A 20,997-nucleotide genomic window follows, 5' to 3' on the forward strand; every position below is an offset into this window, starting at 1 on the left:
TCCAAAGGAAGCATCCTGGGAAGCGGCGGTATAGAAGGCATAGAACCTTACAAACGTGTTCCCTGAGGACAACGTTGCCGCCTTGCATAATTGTTCAAAGGTCGCACCACGGTGGGCCGCCCAAGAAGGTCCAACCGACCGAGTAGAATGGGCTTTAATGGTAGCAGGAACCGGACGACCAGCCTGTACATAATCATGTGCACTCACCATTCTGATCCATCTGACCAAAGTCTGCTTGGAAGCAGGCCAGCCACGTTTGTGAAAACCAAACGATACAAAAAGAATCAGATTTCCCAATGGAGGAAGTTCTCTTCACATAGATACGGAGAGCCCGTACCACATCCAAAGACCGCTCTTTGGAAGACAACTCAGGAGAATTAAAGGCCGGAACCACTATCTCCTGGTTAACGTGGAAGGAAGACACCACCTTAGGTAAATAACTTGGCCGTGTTCTAAGAACCGCCCGGTCACGGTGAAAAAGCAAATAGGGAGACTTACAGGATAAGGCACCCAAGTCCGAGACCCTTTTAGCTGAAGCAATCGCCAGCAAGAATAGGACCTTAATGGAAAGCCACTTAAGGTCAGCAGAGGCAAGAGGTTCAAACGGAGACTCTTGCAAGGCCTCCAAAACCACCGACAAGTCCCAAGGGGCCACAGGTGGCACATAAGGAGGCTGAATCCGCAACACACCCTGAGTTAATGTATGGACATCAGGTAGGGTAGCAATTTTTCTCTGAAACCAAACCAACAAGGCAGAGAAGTGAACCCTGAGGGAGGCCAGATGCAGGCCTAAGTCCAGGCCCTGTTGTAGAAAGGCCAATAGTTTGGCCGTACTAAACTTGAAAACGGTATGATTGTGAGACGCACACCAAGTAAAGTAAGCATTCCAGACCCTATGGTAGATCAGAGCAGAAGCCGGCTTATGGGCCTTCAACATAGTTTGAACGACCGCCTCAGAAAAACCCTTGGCCCTCAGGACGGAAGCTTCAAGAGCCATGCAGTCAAAGCCAGATGGGCCAAATCCTGGTAAACACAAGGGCCCTGAATGAGGAGGTCTGGTCGTTGTGGAAGGAGAAGGGGACGATCCCACGAGAGACCCAGGAGATTGGAGAACCAGTGCCGTCTGGGCTACGCTGTAGCGATCAGAAGCAGGTTTCATCCTTCTTGCTTGAACTTCCGTATTACTCTGGGCGGAAGTGACACCGGAGGGAACACATACGGTAGCTGAAAGTTCCATGGAATTGCCAGAGCGTCCACGAACGCAGCTTGAGGATCCCTTGTCCTTGCTCCAAAGACCGGAACCTTGTGATTGTGTCGAGACGGCATCAGATCCACATCTGGAAGACCCCACGTGTCCATGAGAAGTTGAAACACCTCTGTATGGAGGCTCCACTCTCCGGCGTGTACGTCCTGACGAATGAGATAGTCCGCTTCCCAGTTCAGGAAGCCCGGAATGAACACTGCGGAGATGGCCGGCAGATGGCGCTCTGCCCACTGAAGAATCCGTGATACTTCCCTCATTGCCACGTGGTGGCATTGTCCGACTGTACTTGAACAGGTCTGTTCTGTATTAGATGCTGGGCCATTGTCAACGCATTAAACACTGCCCGCAGTTCCAGAATATTGATCGGTAGCAGAGACTCCTCCTTGGTCCACCGACCCTGAAGAGAGTGTTGTTCCAACACCGCGCCCCAACCTCTCAGACTGGCATCTGTCGTCAGAAGGACCCAGTTGGATATCCAGAATGGACGGCCCCTGCTCAATTGTTGGTCCTGAAGCCACCAGCTCAGTGACAGGCGGACCACATGAGACAATGAGATCATGTGAGATCTGATCCAGTGAGGCAGGTCAGAAGGAAATTCTGCAGAGGGTGAGAGTGGAATTGAGCATACTCCACCATGTCGAAAGCCGACACCATGAGACCCATCACTTGCATTGCCGAATGAATCGACACTTGCGGACGAGATAGGAAGCATCGAATCCTGTCCTGAAGCTTCAGGACTTTCTCCTGAGACAGGAACAACCGTTGGTTGTGAGTGTCCAATAACGCTCCCAGATGTAACATGCTCCGAGCAGGAACCAGGGAGTATTACTTCCAGTTGATCAGCCACCCGTGGGCTTTCATGCACTGGACCGTTAGATCGAGATGACACAGGAGAAGTTCTGGGGAATTTGCAAGGATCAACAAATCGTCCAAGTACGGTAGGATCCTGACCCCTTGACGGCGGAGTGTAGCCATCATGACCGCCATAACTTTGGTGAAAACTCGAGGAGCCGTTGTCAAACCAAAGGGTAACGCCCGAAATTGGTAATGAAGGTTGCCCACCGCAAACCTCAGGTACTGCTGATGAGATACCGCAATAGGAATATGTAAGGTAGGCATCCTGTATGTCCAGGGAGATCATATAGTCCCCAGGCTCCAAGGCCAGAACAATAGAGCGCAGCGTTTCCATACGAAACTTGGAGACCCGCACATGCTTGTTCAAGGACTTCAGATTGAGAATGGGCTGCGAGGACCCGTTCGGTTTTGGGACTAGGAACAGCGGTGAATAGTACCCCTTGCCTCTCTGAGCGAGAGGCACCTGTACTACCACTCCTGTGGTCAGGAGGGAATGTACCACCGAGTGCAAAGTGTCTGCTTTTGCCGGATCCAGAGGCACATCTGTCAGGCAAAATCGATGAGGGGGGACGATTCTTGAAGGGTATGGCGTAACCTTGAGCGACTACTTCCCTCACCCAGGTATCTGAAGTAGTCTTCAACCATTCCTGGGCAAAACCTAGAAGTCGATCCCCCAGAGGGAGGCCCGCTCCGTCATGCGGCAGGCTTGTCAGTTTCGGAAGCTGGCTGACGGGCGGCCCAGGCACGTATCGGTCTGGGCTTGGCAGGTCTGGAAGCACGAGCTTGCTTTGGGTACGCCTGACCTTTTGCTTTTCCTGGAGGACGAAAGGGCCAAGGGAAAGTACTTTTAGCCTTCTGTGCGGAAGGAGCCGTACTAGGTAGGCAAGCTGTTTTAGCAGTAGCCAGATCAGCCACAATCTTATTCAGGTCTTCTCCAAAGAGAATGTCTCCCTTGAAAGGAAACACCTCCAGGGTTTTCTTGGAATCCATATCCACCGACCAGGATCTCAACCAAAGGATACGTCTGGCCAAGACGGACGTAGTAGCACCCTGGCATCGGAGGCTGCCTCCTTAAGGTACAGAGAAGCCATGGTAATATACGAGGGACATTGTCGAGCATGCTCAGATGCGTTGGAAGGCAGTTCCGCCTCAAGCACCTGAGCCCACGCCTCAACAGCTTCAGCAGCCCATGTTGCTGCAATGGTTGGCCTATGCACAGCCCCTGTTAGGATATAAATCGCTTTCAAACAACCATCCACTCGTCTATCCGTCGGTTCCTTCAGAGAAGTGACGGTAGTTACTGCCAGAGCAGAAGAAACAACCATACGCGCCACATGAGAATCTACGGGCGGATGAGCTTACCAATTCTTACATACCTCCGCAGAGAGAGGATAGCGAGCCAACAGTCTCTTATTCGGTGTAAATTTTGTCCCCGGATTTTTCCAGGATTTCTGACGTATGTCAATAAGGTGTTCAGAATGAGGTAAAACTTGTTTAACCACCTTCTTACGGTTAACCTATCTGGTTTCTTGGAGACAGTCTCAGGCTCAGGATCATCAGACACCTGAAGAATGAGCCTAATAGCTTCAATCAAATCTGGGACATCCACCAATGACTTCCCTTCCCCATCAGAAACATCTGTGTCAGTGCCTGTGGGATCAGTATATGCACCATCCTCGTCAGAGGACGTGTCTGGGATAGCAGTGGATTGGAAAGAGGTAATGGCCCGTTTAGAAGACGACTTAGTCTTAGGCGGGCGAGAGTGACACTTAGATTTAGTCAATGACCGGTTCAAATGCTGTAACTGAGTGGAGATTTGATCTGCCCATGGCGGATTAATAGCGGGGACCATAAACTGCTGCATTGGCACAGGGGGCGCCAATTTAGTAACAAGCGTGTTTAACAGTGTGGAAGACGTAGCCCAAGGTGGGTCCTGAGATGCCCCAGATGCTACCGACCCACTGGGGGGGTAAGGAACCCACTGAATCTGAACTCTCAGCTGCCATATTTTCCTGCATCATGTCTGTGGCCTCACTACCACGCAATGTGGGAGAAGCCCCAGCGTCGTTGCCACATGTAGCAGACATAGGAATGTGCACAATAATGGGCAACCTGGTACAAGGTGTAGCAGCAATATACCTAGCAAGAACACTCGGTGAAGTGTGACTATGACAGCACAAACCGGGAGTTCTAGAGATATATAGGATGACTATGAATCACAAGTAAAAATACACAGCAAGTATATCTTGTGATACAATCCTATATTATACAGAAAGAAACCTGATACACTTAGCCCCCTCAGGTATAGCAATATATAGGAGTAGCCCACTGAGTGAAATACCCTTTAATAAGGCAACCACGCAGCAGCTACATGCACACACACAAATATAGTCACAGGCGTACCATGCAGAAATGATGTACCATAAAACTGCACTGGACTAGCAATACAAAGTAATACTCAGTATGGCTATATGTGTTAACAATAGATATAACAAAGCACAGTAACTACTGGATGGTTATCACAGGGTGTTTGTACCACACAACCCTGAATGTATGCACTCTTTCTTAACTAACACTGTCCCAGTGACAGGTAGAATACTTAAGTGTCCTGTAGGAAGCACATCACTGGCAATCAGGCGGTTCTAGAGGAGGATTTGCCCCAGCAGTCCCAGGAACAGCACAGCTCTATCAGTGATGGCTGCTGGCCGGGAGTGAAGGAGAGGAAAGCAGCTCCAGGGCGGCAACATTTGTAGAAATAACGCCCTGGGGCTGGGGGGAGGGGCCACAGGTCCGACCTGCTCCCCCTGCTGGCATCCCCACCGGGCGCTGCGGGCAGTTAAAAGTGGGGTTTATGTACAGTAAAAGCCCCCCAGACCTGTGCCCATTAAGTGTCCCTGGTGGCTAGTGGAGTAGCTGCTCAGTAATCAGTGTCCACGTCAGCACGCGTGCGGCCTGCCTCCAGTAGCGGATCTTGCCACGGGCAAGCAGAACTTTTGCCCAGGGCGCTGCCTTCCGGAGGGCGCCGGCGCCATCCGGAGGGCGCCGCACCACGGCAAGATCCGCTGCTGCTGTGACCCCCGCTGCCGCTGCCCGCTGTGAAGGGAAACTAGATGCTACGCGTCTAGTTTCCCTTCGTGGAGAGGACCTTTTCTGTAATAATTTGCGGTGCGCGTTGACGTCCTCTCCACGAAGGGAATTAGACACGTAGCATCTAGTTTTCCTACGTGGAGAGGACCTTTGCTGTGCGCGATGACGTCATCGCGTACCGCACATCATTTCAGCGGCGCTACTACTGTACAGGGGGCGTAACTGACCACGCCCCCTGTATGAAGCAACGCCCCTATGGCCGCCCGGGCCGCAAAAAGCCCCTGAGCCAGCCCTGCCCGCTTCCTATGGCCGCGCTGGATCGCGGTAAAGTGTGGGCACAGAAGCCCCTTGCCTCCCCCGTACCTGCAGCCCCACGATCCAGGAGGACGGCGGCGTGTGTGTGACTCACTCACGATTTGAAGGAACCGGCGCCTCCGCTGCAGTGACCCGGCAACCAGGGCGCGGGAGTATTCAGCGCCGCTGGGGGTGACGGAGCTGCAAACAGGAAAGTCTATGAGACTTTGCTTGCTGCAGCCCTTTGTAGTCTGACAGAAGAATCTTCAGTTCTTTCTTTCAATTAAAGCAATAAATAGGCTGCCTAATGCAGCCCTCCTGTTAAGTGTTTGCTTACTGCATGGCACCAACTTACAAACTGAGCTCCTGTGCATGGAGGCAGGGTTATAGAGGAGGCGGCGCTGTGCATCTTGGGAACAGTCAAAAGCTTTGAGCATGTTGGTGCCTCGGATCAAGATCCTACTCTACACCCCGATGTTAATCCTTGTGGAGCCCAGTGTACCCCGCAGCAGAAATATACCTTTCTCTGCTTTTTAGTTTCAACAGTGTAATACAGTCTGATACATTGATTAAGCATAGTATGTGTAGTATTTATAAACCACATAATCAACCTCTGCATGTGTCTGCCCACAATGAGGATGAGGTAGTTATGGAATAACATGGGAAATATATTCAGATTATTGAGAATGCTCACACACTGCAGGATATCGGAAGATTGCGGCTGAGATTGTCGCTCCTGACCGATCAAGCTGATTATTGAATGGTTGTGTTTGTGGGCAAGATTTTCAAGATTAATCAGCTAAACGATTATTCGTACACACTACACAAGAAATCAGTTTGATGCCCTGATTATTGGGAAATTGGTACAATTATTGTATGCTGTGTAGCTAGTATTACCCCTGCAGTCCAATTTTATGACTGGAATTATTGTATGGTGTGTAGCCAGCATTACCCTGCAGTCCATTTTTATGAGTGGAATTATTGTATGGTGTGTAGCTAGTATTACCCTGCAGTCCATTTTTATGACTGGAATTATTGTATGCTGTGTAGCTAGTATTACGCTGCAGTCCATTTTTATGACTGGAATTATTGTATGGTGTGTAGCTAGCATTACCCCTGCAGTCCATTTTTGTGACTGGAATTATTGTATGCTGTGTAGCTAGTATTACCCTGCAGTCCATTTTTATGACTGGAATTATTGTATGGTGTGTAGCTAGCATTACCCTGCAGTCCATTTTTATGACTAGAATTATTGTATGGTGTGTAGCTAGCATTACCGTGCAGTCCATTTTTATGACTGGAATTATTGTATGGTGTGTAGCTAGCATTACCCTGCAGTCCATTTATATGACTGGAATTATTGTATGGTGTGTAGCTAGCATTACCCTGCAGTCCATTTTTATGACTGGAATTATTGTATGGTGTGTAGCTAGTATTACCCTGCAGTCCATTTATATGACTGGAATTATTGTATGGTGTGTAGCTAGCATTACCCTGCAGTCCATTTTTATGACTGGAATTATTGTATGGTGTGTAGCTAGTATTACCCTGCAGTCCATTTATATGACTGGAATTATTGTATGGTGTGTAGCTAGTATTACCCTGCAGTCCATTTTTATGACTGGAATTATTGTATGGTGTGTAGCTAGCATTACCCTGCAGTCCATTTTTATGACTGGAATTATTGTATGGTGTGTAGCTAGTTTTACCCTGCAGTCCATTTATATGACTGGAATTATTGTATGGTGTGTAGCTAGCATTACCCTGCAGTCATTTTTATGACTGGAATTATTGTATGGTGTGTAGCTAGCATTACCCTGCAGTCCATTTTTATGACTGGAATTATTGTATGGTGTGTAGCTAGCATTACCCTGCAGTCCATTTATATGACTGGAATTATTGTATGGTGTGTAGCTAGCATTACCCTGCAGTCCATTTTTATGACTGGAATTATTGTATGGTGTGTAGCTAGCATTACCCTGCAGTCCATTTTTATGACTGGAATTATTGTATGGTGTGTAGCTAGCATTACCCTGCAGTCCATTTTTATGACTGGAATTATTGTATGGTGTGTAGCTAGCATTACCCTGCAGTCCATTTTTATGACTGGAATTATTGTATGGTGTGTAGCTAGCATTACCCTGCAGTCCATTTTTATGACTGGAATTATTGTATGGTGTGTAGCTAGCATTACCCTGCAGTCCATTTTTATGACTGGAATTATTGTATGGTGTGTAGCTAGCATTACCCTGCAGTCCATTTTTATGACTGGAATTATTGTATGGTGTGTAGCTAGCATTACCCTGCAGTCCATTGTTATGACTGGAATTATTGTATGGTGTGTAGCTAGCATTACCCTGCAGTCCATTGTTATGACTGGAATGCCACTCTAGTTTTGGAAGTTGCAATTTCCAGTGAAGGCAAAACACTTGACAGTATGTGAAACATCTTTCTAAATAAAGTCATTGGGGGTAATTCAGAGTTGATCGCGGCAGCAAATTTGTTAGCAGTTGGGCAAAACCATGGCCCTCATTCCGAGTTGATCGTAGCTGTGATAAATTTAGCACAGCTATGATCATCTTCCCAGACATGCGGGGGGACGCCCAGCACAGGGCTGGTCCGCCCCGCATGTCAGTCCCCCCCCCCCCCCCCCCCCCGCTCACAAGTACAGAAGCATTGCACAGCGGCGATGCTTTTGTACTTGCTGAGTAACTCCCAGCCAGCACAGCTCCAGCGGCTGGCCGGGAGTTGCTCATCGCTGCCCCTGGTCGCAGCGGCTGCATGTGATGTCACGCAGCCGCTGCGGCCCGCCCCCCGTGCGGTCCGGTCACGCCTGCATTGGCCGGGCCGTGCCCCCATAACGGCGGCCAAACGCCGCCATGCCGCCCCCTCCAGCCCAGCGACCGCCTCTGCCTGTCAATCAGGCAGAGGCGATCGCTAGAGAACGTCGCATCAGTGCGCCGGCGCATACGCAGTTCCGACCCAATTGCTGCGCTGCGATAAACTGCAGCGAGCGATCGGGTTGGAATGACCCCCCATGTGCACTGCAGGTGGGGCAGATACTGTATAACATGTGCAAAGAGAGTTAGATTTGGGTGGGTTATTTTGTTGAATTAGGCCCATTAAGTATAATGTTGACACAGCACCTTCATGATAAATAGGTAATTGTTTCACTGTTCTAAAATAATGATGACTTAAATGCACCAGTCATTTTGTTGGTTAAACCACTAATTATAAGAGGGCATCAATTTATTATCCAACACTAAACACATTTTGTGGTTAGTGTGGTCATGGGTTCATAGTGTAGGGGATGTGACACACAAAAACAAAACAAAACCTAAACACTCCTTATACACAATATGTTTACTGAATTACTCTCCAGCCCATAGGCAGTTATGCCGAGCATCTATATCCCCCAAAACACTACTGTCTATTTTATGAATTCTATATGTGGCCTGTCAAAGAGATATACTGTACTGTTAAAACTGCACAAATGTTTTGCAATGTGTTTGTTTTGTTCGGCATAGGGGTCAGATTTACCCGCTTTCGCACCCGATTCAATTGTTTGTGTTGGCAGATACAAGTAACTGGGCGCCTATTATATGATGCACCCAGGGCTAGGTGCACAAAGTGGCTAAAACCATCTAAAGTTCTGTGCGCACTGCGTTTGGGCACCAAAAAGCCAGACTTTTCTCAGATTTCAGCTCGCCACCTCAGGAGGGTGCAGGCAGAAACAATTGAATAGCTCCCGTCAGGCGCCCTTCCCACCCCCCACCCCCCCCCTCCCTCCCCCCCAAAAAAAGAGGAAACAAACAACTGAATTCCCCATAATGGGCAAATGCATATCCCACCTTGAAAATCCAGGGCTTGCCCCTAGTAACTTTAGTAAAGTATTACATTGAAGATACGTTACGTCACCTTGTAATCCTCCTTAACTGCTGACAGTTGGTTTTCCAAACTTATGGTGGTCTGATTGTGTCGCTGTACTACTGTAAGCATATTACTCATAGTTCTCATACCCTCCTAATAAAATGTTAAAAAAAACATAAACTCCATTGTACAATATAATTTAAAGAAACAATGCCATTGTTCCACAAGGTGCAACTTTACAACACAAACATGGTGATAGCAGTGTCTAAATGATCATATTTGGTTACCAGAACCGTGGGGTAAATTTACTAAGGTGGGAGATTTTTAGAACAGGTGATGTTGCCCATAGCAACCAATCAGATTATATCTATTATCTGCTAGAAGCAGCTAGATAAATGGTAAGTAGAATCTGATTGGTTGCCATGGGCAACATCACCAGTTCTATAAATCTCCAACCTTAGTAAATTTACCCCCGTATATTAATGTAAATCTGGAAATGCAAAATGAGTATGATGCATAGCAAAACCATAAATACAAAAGTATTACTCAGTGAGAATGTTTCCAAAACACAACATAATAGATAATGGACCTGATTCAGAATTAGGAGCACATCATGTCGTACAGAAGTTGTGGCAGATGTAACAGACTTAGGGGTATATGCAATTCACGGCGAATCGCGGCAAATTATCGCCGTTTTTAAATTCGACACAATTCGACAGGTGAATTCTGGCAGGTGGCTCCCGGAATTCACCATATTCAATGCAAAACGGATTCGACAGTCCCGCGGGCGAAAATCGGCCGATTTGGCGGATTTTGCCGCAATTTTAAAAAACGGGAAAAAGCCTGGAAAAAAAATGGCGTGGGGTCCCCCCTCCAAAGCATAACCAACCTCGGGCTCTTCGAGCTGGTCCTGGTTCTAAAAATGCGGGGGAAAATTGGGCAGGGATCCCCCGTATTTTTAAAACCAGCACCGGGCCCTGCGCCTGGTGCCAAAAATACGGGGGACAAAAAGAGTAGGGGTCCCCCGTATTTTTAACACCAGCATCGGGCTCCACTAGCTGGACAGATAATGCCACAGCCGGGGGTCACTTTTATGCCGTGCCCTGCGGCCGTGGCATTAACTACCCAACTAGTCACCCCTGGCCGGGGTACCCTGGGGGAGTGGGGACCCCTTCAATCAAGGGGTCCCCCCCCCAGCCACCCAAGGGCCAGGGGTGAAGCCCGAGGCTGTCCCCCCCATCCAATGGGCTGCGGATGGGGGGGCTGATAGCCTTTTGTGATAATAAAAAGATATTGTTTTTTCCAGTAGTACTACAAGTCCCAGCAAGCCTCCCCCGCAAGCTGGTACTTGGAGAACCACAAATACCAGCATGCGGGAGAAAAACGGGCCCGCTGGTACCTGTAGTACTACTGGGGAAAAAATACCCAAATAAAAACAGTACACAGACACCTTGATAGTAAAACTTTATTACACACTACCGACACACACATACTTACCTATGTTGACACGCCGACTGCCACGGTCTCCGACGATCCGAGGGTACCTGTGAAAAAATTATACTCACCTTCCAGCGTCCAGAGGTACATCCACGTCCAGATATAAATCCACGTACTTGTTAAAAAAACAAACCGAACACCCGCTCCATGCCGTACTGAAAGGGGTCCCATGCTTTCACATCAGACCCCTTTCTCCCGAATGCCGGGACATCACGTGACTCCTGTCACTGAAGTCCCTTCAGCCAATCAGGAAGCGCTACTTCCGTGGCGCTCACCTGATTGGCTGTGCGCTGTCTGTGCTGTGACAGCGCATCGCAAAGCCGCTCCATTAGTTTCAATGGTGGGAACTTTGCTGTCTGCGGTGGGGTTACCCGCGGTCAGCCGCTGACCGGCGGGTGACCTCACCGCTAGCCGCTAAATTCCCACCATTGAATATAATGGACGGGGCTATGCGATGCGCTGTCTGAGTTCAGACAGTGCACAGCCAATCAGGTGAGCGCAACGAAGTTGCGCTTCCTGATTGGCTTTAGAGACCTTTGTGTGACAGCTGTCACTGACAGGTCTCATTCGTGGAAAGGGGTCTCATGTGTCAGCATGGGACCCCTTTCAGTCCGGTGGCCCGTGTGTTCGTTTTCTTTTTTTGCCAAGTACGTGGATGTATCTCTGGACCATGGCTGAGGTGAGTATATTGATCTTTTATTTTCAGGTATCCGTGGATTCTACATGGAGAAGAGGACCGATGTCGGCGTGTGAACTTAGGTAAGTATGTGTGTGTCGACGTATGAAATAAAGTTTTACTGTCACGGTGTGTGTGTCCTGTTTTTATTTGGGTATTTTTTTTCCAGTAGTACTACAGGTACCAGTGGGCCCGTTTTTCTCCCGCATGCTGGTACTTGTGGTTCTCCAAGTACCAGCTTGCGGGGGAGGCTTGCTGGGACTTGTAGTACTGCTGGAAAAAACAATATTCTTTTCATTATCACAAAAGGCTATCAGCCCCCCCATCCGCAGCCCATTGGATGGGGGGGGACAGCCTCGGGCTTCACCCCTGGCCCTTGGGTGGCTGGGGGGGGGGACCCCTTGATTGAAGGGGTCCCCACTCCCCCAGGGTACCCCGGCCAGGGATGACTAGTTGGATATTTAATGCCACGGCCGCAGGGCACGGCATAAAAGTGACCCCCGGCTGTGGCATTATCTGTCCAGCTAGTGGAGCCCGATGCTGGTGTGAAAAATACGGGGGACCCCTGCTCGTTTTGTCCCCCGTATTTTTTGCACCAGCACCAGGCGCAGAGCCCGGTGCTGGTTTTAAAAATACGGGGGATCCCCTGTCAATTTTTTCCCCGCATTTTTAGAACCAGGACCAGCTCGAAGAGCCCGAGGCTGGTTATGCTTTGGAGGGGGGACCCCACGCCATTTTTTTTAAAGGATTTTACCGTTCCAGCAATAAAAAAAAAATAATATTTTAAAAAATATATAAATAATATTTGTGCCTCCAAAAAAAAAAAAAAAAAAGTACCTAATCCCTTCTAATATAAATAGATATGCTATTCCTAAAAAAAAAAAACACCAAAAAAAACATGTTTAAATTTTTTTTTATTGTTTTCACCCTCCAAAGTGTGGCGGATTGAAAATGACGAATTTGCTGTCTAAAAGCACTGCTGTCGAATTTCCAAACTTGAATTGAATATGCTTTTGTCGAATTGCAGCACTTGTATCATTGCAGAAAAGTCGAATTTGCAAAAATTCGAATTTCAAAAAGTCGAATTTTGAAAGTCCGTTTTTTGGTCAAAAAGCACTGAATTGCATAGGCGAATTTTTTTTTGGGGCGAAAATGACCCGAAATTCGACAATTTCGGGAATTCGACCGCAATTGCATATACCCCTTAGGCTGGGACCACACATAGCGGACAAGCGGGTCCCGTTCAACGGTACCCGCTTGGCCGCAAGGAGACTGCACATGGGCACCTATGCAGGCACCGACACATGTGCGGCAGTCCCGTCGCCACCTGATGCAACCGCAGCATGCTGCGGTTGGGCCGGACGATGGGATTTCAGTGTGAACACATACATTTTAATGTATGTGTTCACACAGTGCGGCTGCGCCACACTGTGTTCTATGAAATCCCGTTTGTCACTTGCCGGATCCTGTTCTGCATCCGCAGAACAGGATCCGTGTGCACACAGAACCCCCCTCCCGGCTAAGCGGGTCCTGTTCTATGGGACCCGCTTGGCCGCTATGTGTGGCCCCAGCCTTATAGTTGGTATGGGGGTATCCTAGCTTAATTCTCAATTGCATTGTAAACAAAGCTGGACAGTATTTGGTCTCTTCATATAAAAATGTATTTTCCTGAACATAAATGCATTTGCACCTCTTGCATTGCAACATGATTGTTCCAGGAGCAAATTGTTCCTGTTTTTTTTGTTTTGTTTTTGTTTATGTGCTCCTAATTCTGAAAAAGGCCCAATATGTAATTGTTTTGCTTATTTCAGCATTGCTTTATACATTCTACACATTCACTGTACCTTTACACGAGACTTGCACAGCATCTATGCAGTATATTTACTAAAGATTGTTTTTTTTTTAAAGTCTCTGATTCTTAGAAGCACTAAGGCTTGATTTAAAAGGTTATGGGTGAAGCTAAGCTTTCTGTCATCTGGGGAGAAGACCCAGCCCGGTAACCCCTTCCCTTTCCCCATGGATAGATGTCACCCTTGTACTGGTTGAATACAGATGTCAAGATTGTAAAGAATTAAATGTTTATAGGGTGAGGGTTAAACCCATTACATTAAGGCACCTGCTGTTATTCTTTGGTTCTGGGTGACATTGTGTTTAGGTGGAACTGGTCGGATACACTATCTCAAGACTCAATGGTAAGTATTGCTGCCTGTACTACATTACCTCACCCACCACAGAGCATCACAGTGACCACCATACTATACAGAGAGCATTGCAGCAACCGCCATATAATGCACCTATATATTTGCAAAACAATTGTATTTATTCCAATATGCAACGGAAAGACAGCCCTACAAAAACAAAAACAACAACAAACAATAACTTAGCTAGATTAAACAGTAAAATGTTATTCTTGGTGAAAATGAAGATATCATATAAAATGTGGAACGTTATCTAGTTATAAATACATAGAAATTCCTCTCGCCATGATGGGGACAAACATAAATATAAACTATTTATACAACTGTTTATTGTTGCATTAATGGGCCCCAGTGGAACAGTGGTACAAATATACGCAATAGGTTACCATATGACATTTGCCCGCAAATGTATCATTTTTACCTGTTTCTCCTCTTTCATAGTGAGGTTTACTTCCGTGAGCCTTTTGTTTATTTCGGTTTCCTGCCGAATGATAAATGACAAAGAAATTATTCTATACTGGATCATAAAAATACTAAATTTGGTATTTAAAAAAATAATAGGCTTTGACAGACATGTGTAGTGAGTGCTATGGGATAGATAGGTTCTTTTTGTTTTATTTATTTTATACTTGTTAGCATCATGTGCTTAAAGAAATATAAAATGATCAGAACATTCTATGCAAATACCTCATATGGAACAGAGAGAAATGCATTTCCTTTTCTAATGCAGCTTTATACATTCATAATGACCAGACCTGACTCAGTTTGCAGACAGCACAGCGGAGTAAAAGAATACACCACTGGAAAGGATGCAATCAATTAGGCACATAAAATATTAGAGGCTAGATTTAAAAAGACATCATACCAAAGGCCGGAAATTCTAGCCTGCGCTGGATAATGAATGTGCATTTCTGTCCATACCATTTGAAGTCTTTCTTTCAGCTCTTCCAGTTGCTGTTCTTTTTCAGAGAGGCTGAACTTCTCCTCAACTACTCTCTGCTGATAGGTCACTTTATAGTTCATGAAATCAGAAGACAGTTTGTTTAACTCCTTCAAAGAAGACCAAAATTGCATTAGTGTACAGTGTCATAACTGAGCAATGAACAATGAAAGCTTCCTTTAGGTAATGTTCAGGGAAAACCCCCAAATGCAAAGCCCATGTTAAAATGTGTATAAATGCTTTGGCGGCAGATAAGAACCACTCGGCCCATCTAGGGCTGGAGGTGCGGGTTGCCAGCCGATCTCGGATGTTTTTTAAAGCAGCAATCATTTACAAGGCACGGTTTTGCCTTGCAAATGATTGCCGCTTTAAAAAAAAAACACCCGACTTCGGCCGGCAACCTGTACCTCCGGATTCTTGGTTGTTAGGATATTCTTATGTCTATCTTAAGCATGTTTAAAATTGCTCTACTGTCTTAGCCTCTTACACCTACAGTATATATATTTATATATATATATATATATATATATATATATATAAACACACACACACACACACACACACACACACACACACACACACACACATTCTACCCTTTCAGTAATGTCATTTTTCCTCACGTTTCTTTTGAACCTGTCACCTTCCAGTTTCAGTGCATGTCCTTGTGTTCTAATACTTCTCTTCCTTTGAAGAATGAAGTCTTTTTCATGTCTCCCCTTTCCCTTCTCTGCTCCAAAGTCCAAACTATACTTAATAAGATCATTTAGTCTTTCCTGGTACGTTTTGTGGTGTAGAACATGCACCATTTTAGTTGCCCCTCTAAAGGTGCCCATACACTAGACCAGGGACGTACAGTCAGGGGAGGCAGTGCCTCCCCTATCATAATGATTTAAGTAATACAAAGAAGATATTTATAACACATTCTGTGCCATAATTATCCTCTTTGCATTCTTCTAATGATATTTGCTGCAACCAAATGAAGGTGGGAGGCAGCTGAGAGCGCTGCCTCACACCGACAACAGTAAAGTGCCTGAGGCTGGGGGGCGGGGCCAAACGGAGGGCAGGAAAAGCCCATTGAAAAAAACGTAGCAGAGGCACCAGCCGATCTGCCTCAGTGACAGGGGTGTGCCTGTATCCCACCTCAGAGCCCGCCCCTGTCAGTGAGGCAGATTTGATTGGTCAGCGGCTGCAGCACTGAGCAGTGACTGTTTCCTGGTGTCACTGCTAGTGCTGAGTGTGGATCTCTTTCTCCCTCTCCAGGTGCTGGCCGTAGCAGTGCAGATGGGGAGGTAAGGAGATGAGGGTGCCCATTTCCACATATCTATAGCTGGTGTAGCACTGTTATAGGGGGCTGGCGGGGGGAGGGGCTCTGGTTCCCTGCACCTGGCTGCTATAGGCACAAACAGTAGAGTCAGGCTGCTGCTGTCAGGGTCAGAGCTATGGCAGGAGCAGGCTGCGTGTCACTGTCTACTCCAGCCTTTTGTTTTCAATCCCTCAGCTGCTTCCTGTGGATGTGTTAGGCTGCAGGGAAGGGGGGTTAGGCACCCATGGGGAGGGTTAGGCTGTGGAGAGTAAAGGGTTAGGTTTAGGCAATGCAGCAGGAATATTACAGTTAGGCATTATAGGGGGAGGCAGGGCCGCAACTAGGTGTGTGCCGATGGTGCCTTGCCCCCAGCACACATACACTGAAGGCGCACCATCAGCAGCACACCACCCACCCCGCGCACGGCCGCAGCTACTGTCAGACTCAGTACTTACTGTCAGTACTGCAGCGCTGCTGCCTGTCTCCCACCAGCCGACGGAACCCGCCTGTCTCCCGCCGGGACTCTGAGCGCCGCATTCACCCCCTCTCTCACGGCCGCGATCTTAGGTCTCCTTTGAGTTCTGCCTGCCGCTGCCGTCTCTGCAGGGGACTCAGGAACGCCACCGACAGCCTGCCGAGGATGCCAGATAGCAGGTCACAGATAAAGGTGCGTATAACCCACTCTTTTCTCTCTCTCTCCCTCCCCCATAAAAGGGGGACTGCCTGCCGTTATGTGTAAAAAGAAAAGAAAAGGGGGGACTGCCTGCCATAATGTGTAAAAAATGGGGACTCTGCATAATGTGTCAACAAGGGGGACTGCATGCCATATTGTGTAAAAAAGGGGGACTGCATGCCATAATGTGTAAAATAGGGGACTATGCCTGCCTAATGTGTAAAAAAGGGGGATTGCCTGCCATATTGTGTGAAAAAAGGGGACAGCCTGCCATAATGTGTAAAAAAGGAGGACTTGCCTGCCATAATGTGTAAAAAAAGGGGGACTGCATGCCATAATGTGTAAAAAGGGGGGACTGCCTGCCACAATGTGTAAAATTGGGGACTCTGCCTGTCTAATACTGTATGTCAAAAAGGGGGAATCTGCATGCCGTAATGTGTGAAAGGAGGACTCTACCTGCCGTGCTGTGTAAAAGGGAGCTCTGCCTGCCGTTATGTATAAAAGGGAGCTATGCCTGCCGTAATTTGTAAAAGGGAGCTCTACCTGCCTAATGTGTAAAAGGGGGCTCTGCCTGCCATAATGTGTAAAAGGGAGCTCTGTGGTCACGCCCCTTCCCCATGAAGCCACGTCCCTATAGTTTTGGCGTATATTGGGGGTGGGGGTGGGGGCGCCGATGTTGTTTCTTTCATACAGCGTTAAAATGTCTAGTTACGGCACTGAGGGGAGGTTAGGGTCAGGCTATGGGAAGGGAGGGTTAGGGGGTTGGGGAAAGGGGAAAATACCCCCTACTCACCCCAAGCTGTATGTTGGTGTAAATCCAGTTTTGTTAGCCAGTGCCTCCCCAGTCATTGACCTCACCGCACGTCACTGCACTAGACGTATGTAAATTATGATTTCTCGTTAATGATTTCCCTTGAACTCCCCCGGTAGCTCCCTGGCAGTCCTGGGCAAACAATATAGTACAATACACATGATATATCTTAAGATTTGGGAGTGACTACATCCAGGAGCATGCTGTAATTTACAATAGCTTCAGATCTTCCCTGCAGCAGGGAAGATCAGAAGCTCCGACCAACGACCAGCGGGACCGCGCATCGTTATCGTACACAGATACTAAACGATCTGCACTATTATGAATGATTTGTAGTTCCGATCCGTCAGAAATGGCCAAATCGCTCATAATATCGCCTAGTGTGTGGATACCTTAAGCATACCTCCCAACTGTACCGATTTTCGCGGGACAGTCCCGTTTTTTGGGGACTGTCCCGCTGTCCCACCCGCGGGCCGCGGTGTCCCACGGTGGGGGGAGCAGAGTTGGGAGACTCATGCACTCGCTGCCCTGCTTAGCAGAGCATTGGTGAATAGACGCTGTGCATGCCCCCTCAGTGACGAAAACGGGGCGTGGCTCGCGATCGCAGGTCATCCTGTGAAGCCACGCCCCCTTTTCTTAGGGCACATCCCCTTTTGGGGTGTGGCCTAAATGCAAAGTTGGGAGGTATGCCTTAAGACTGACATGCGGTATATACAGAAGTGTCATTAGACAGCTTTGCTCTCAGTGTAAAACATTATTCAATAGATTGGCGCTCGGTTAGTGACACCATCTCATACCAAGGTTTTCCCAGAGTATTTTCTCACTGATGTTAGTACTGCTCTATACTTAACACAGCACTTTCAAAATTCATACAAAAAAAAATAAGAATTTACTTACCGATAATTCTATTTCTCGGAGTCCGTAGTGGATGCTGGGGTTCCTGAAAGGACCATGGGGAATAGCGGCTCCGCAGGAGACAGGATAGCGGCTCCGCAGGAGACAGGGCACAAAAGTAAAGCTTTCCGATCAGGTGGTGTGCACTGGCTCCTCCCCCTATGACCCTCCTCCAAGCCAGTTAGGTACTGTGCCCGGACGAGCGTACACAATAAGGGAGGAATTTTGAATCCCGGGTAAGACTCATACCAGCCACACCAATCACACCGTACAACTTGTGATCTAAACCCAGTTAACAGTATGATAACAGCGGAGCCTCTGAAAAGATGGCTCACAACAATAATAACCCGATTTTTGTAACTATGTACAAGTATTGCAGATAATCCGCACTTGGGATGGGCGCCCAGCATCCACTACGGACTCCGAGAAATAGAATTATCGGTAAGTAAATTCTTATTTTCTCTATCGTCCTAGTGGATGCTGGGGTTCCTGAAAGGACCATGGGGATTATACCAAAGCTCCCAAACGGGCGGGAGAGTGCGGATGACTCTGCAGCACCGAATGAGAGAACTCCAGGTCCTCCTTAGCCAGAGTATCAAATTTGTAGAATTTAGCAAACGTGTTTGCCCCTGACCAAGTAGCTGCTCGGCAAAGTTGTAAAGCCGAGACCCCTCGGGCAGCCGCCCAAGATGAGCCCACCTTCCTTGTGGAATGGGCATTTACATATTTTGGCTGTGGCAGGCCTGCCACAGAATGTGCAAGCTGAATTGTATTACACATCCAACTAGCAATAGTCTGCTTAGAAGCAAGAGCACCCAGTTTGTTGGGTGCATACAGGATAACAGCAAGTCAGTTTTCCTGACTCCAGCCGTCCTGGAACATATTTTCAGGGCCCTGACAACATCTAGCAACTTGGAGTCCTCCAAGTCCCTAGTAGGTGCAAGGCACCACAATAAGCTGGTTCAGGTGAAACACTGACACCACCTTAGGGAGAGAACTGGGGACGAGTCCGCAGCTCTGCCTTGTCCGAATGGACAAACAGATATGGGCTTTTTTGAGAAAAAAACACCAATTTGACACTCGCCTGGTCCAGGCCAGGGCCAAGAGCATGGTCACTTTTCATGTGAGATGCTTCAAATCCACAGATTTGACTGGTTTTAAACCAATGTGATTTGAGGAATCCCAGAACTACGTTGAGATCCCACAGTGCCACTGGAGGCACAAAAGGGGGTTGTATATGCAATACTCCCTTGACAAACTTCTGGACTTCAGGAACTGAAGCCAATTCTTTCTGGAAGAAAATCGACAGGGCCGAAATTTGAACCTTAATGGACCCCAATTTGAGGCTCATAGACACTCCTGTTTGCAGGAAATGCAGGAAACGACCGAGTTGAAATTTCTTTGTGGGGCCTTCCTGGCCTCACACCACGCAACATATTTTCGCCACATGTGGTGATAATGTTGTACGGTCACCTCCTTTCTGGCTTTGACCAGGGTAGGAATGACCTCTTCCGGAATGCCTTTTTCCTTTAGGATCCGGCTTTCCACCGCTATGCCGACAAACGCAGCTGCGGTAAGTCTTGGAACAGACATGGTACTTGCTGAAGCAAGTCCCTTCTTAGCGGCAGAGGCCATAAGACCTCTGTAAGCATCTCTTGAAGTTCCGGGTACCAAGTCCTTCTTGGCCAATCCGGAGCCATGAGTATAGTTCTTACTCCTCTACGTCTTATAAATCTCAGCACCTTAGGTATGAGAAGCAGAGGAGGGAACACATACACCGACTGGTACACCCACGGTGTTACCAGAACGTCCACAGCTATTGCCTGAGGGTCTCTTGACCTGGCGCAATACCTGTCCCGTTTTTTGTTCAGACGGGACGCCATCATGTCCACCTTTGGTATTTCCCAACGGTTTACAATCATGTGGAAAAAACTTCCCGATGAAGTTTCCACTCTCCCGGGTGGAGGTCGTGCCTGCTGAGGAAGTCTGCTTCCCAGTTTCCATTCCCGGGATGAAACACTGCTGACAGTGCTATCACATGATTTTCCGCCCAGCGAAAAGTCCTTGCAGTTTTTGCCATTGCCCTCCTGCTTCTTGTGTCGCCCTGTCTGTTTACGTGGGCGACTGCCGTGATGTTTTTCCCACTGGATCAATACCGGCTGACCTTGAAGCAGAGGTCTTGCTAAGCTTAGAGCATTATAAATTTACCCTTAGCTCCAGTATATTTATGTGGAGAAAAGTCTCCAGACTTGATCACACTCCCTGGAAATTTTTTCCTTGTGTGACTGCTCCCCAGCCTCTCGGGCTGGGCTCCGTGGTCACCAGCATCCAATCCTGAATGCCGTATCTGCGGCCCTCTAGAAGATGAGCACTCTATAACCACCACAGGAGAGACACCCTTGTCCTTGGATATAGGGTTATCCGCTGATGCATCTGAAGATGCGATCCGGACCATTTGTCCAGCAGATCCCACTGAAAAGTTCTTGCGTGAAATCTGCCGAATGGAATTGCTTCGTAGGAAGCCACCATTTTTACCAGGACCCTTGTGCAATGATGCACTGTTTTTAGGAGGTTCCTGACTAGCTCGGATAACTCCCTGGCTTTCTCTTCCGGGAGAAACACCTTTTTCTGGACT

The 20,997-nt window shown here is 47.7% G+C and overlaps 1 protein-coding gene across 4 annotated transcripts in view; it reads right to left on the reverse strand.

Moving 5' to 3' along the window:
• CCDC73 (coiled-coil domain containing 73) overlaps positions 1-20,997 on the reverse strand; it is a 410,197-nt gene that overhangs the window by 80,686 nt on the left and 308,514 nt on the right. For 3 of the 4 annotated variants that reach the window (XM_063944472.1, XM_063944471.1, XM_063944473.1), the window contains 3 exons: positions 14,663-14,791; positions 14,163-14,222; positions 9,419-9,523 (listed from right to left, as the gene is read on the reverse strand). In XM_063944472.1, the coding sequence (XP_063800542.1) occupies positions 9,419-9,523; positions 14,163-14,222; positions 14,663-14,791 (294 nt within the window). Of the gene's footprint in view, positions 1-9,418; positions 9,524-14,162; positions 14,223-14,662; positions 14,792-15,301; positions 15,752-20,997 lie in introns of those variants that run through there. The other variant, XM_063944474.1, reaches the window with a different exon arrangement.

This window comes from Pseudophryne corroboree, chromosome 11 (assembly GCF_028390025.1).
Source record: "Pseudophryne corroboree isolate aPseCor3 chromosome 11, aPseCor3.hap2, whole genome shotgun sequence".
NCBI lineage: Eukaryota > Metazoa > Chordata > Amphibia > Anura > Myobatrachidae > Pseudophryne > Pseudophryne corroboree.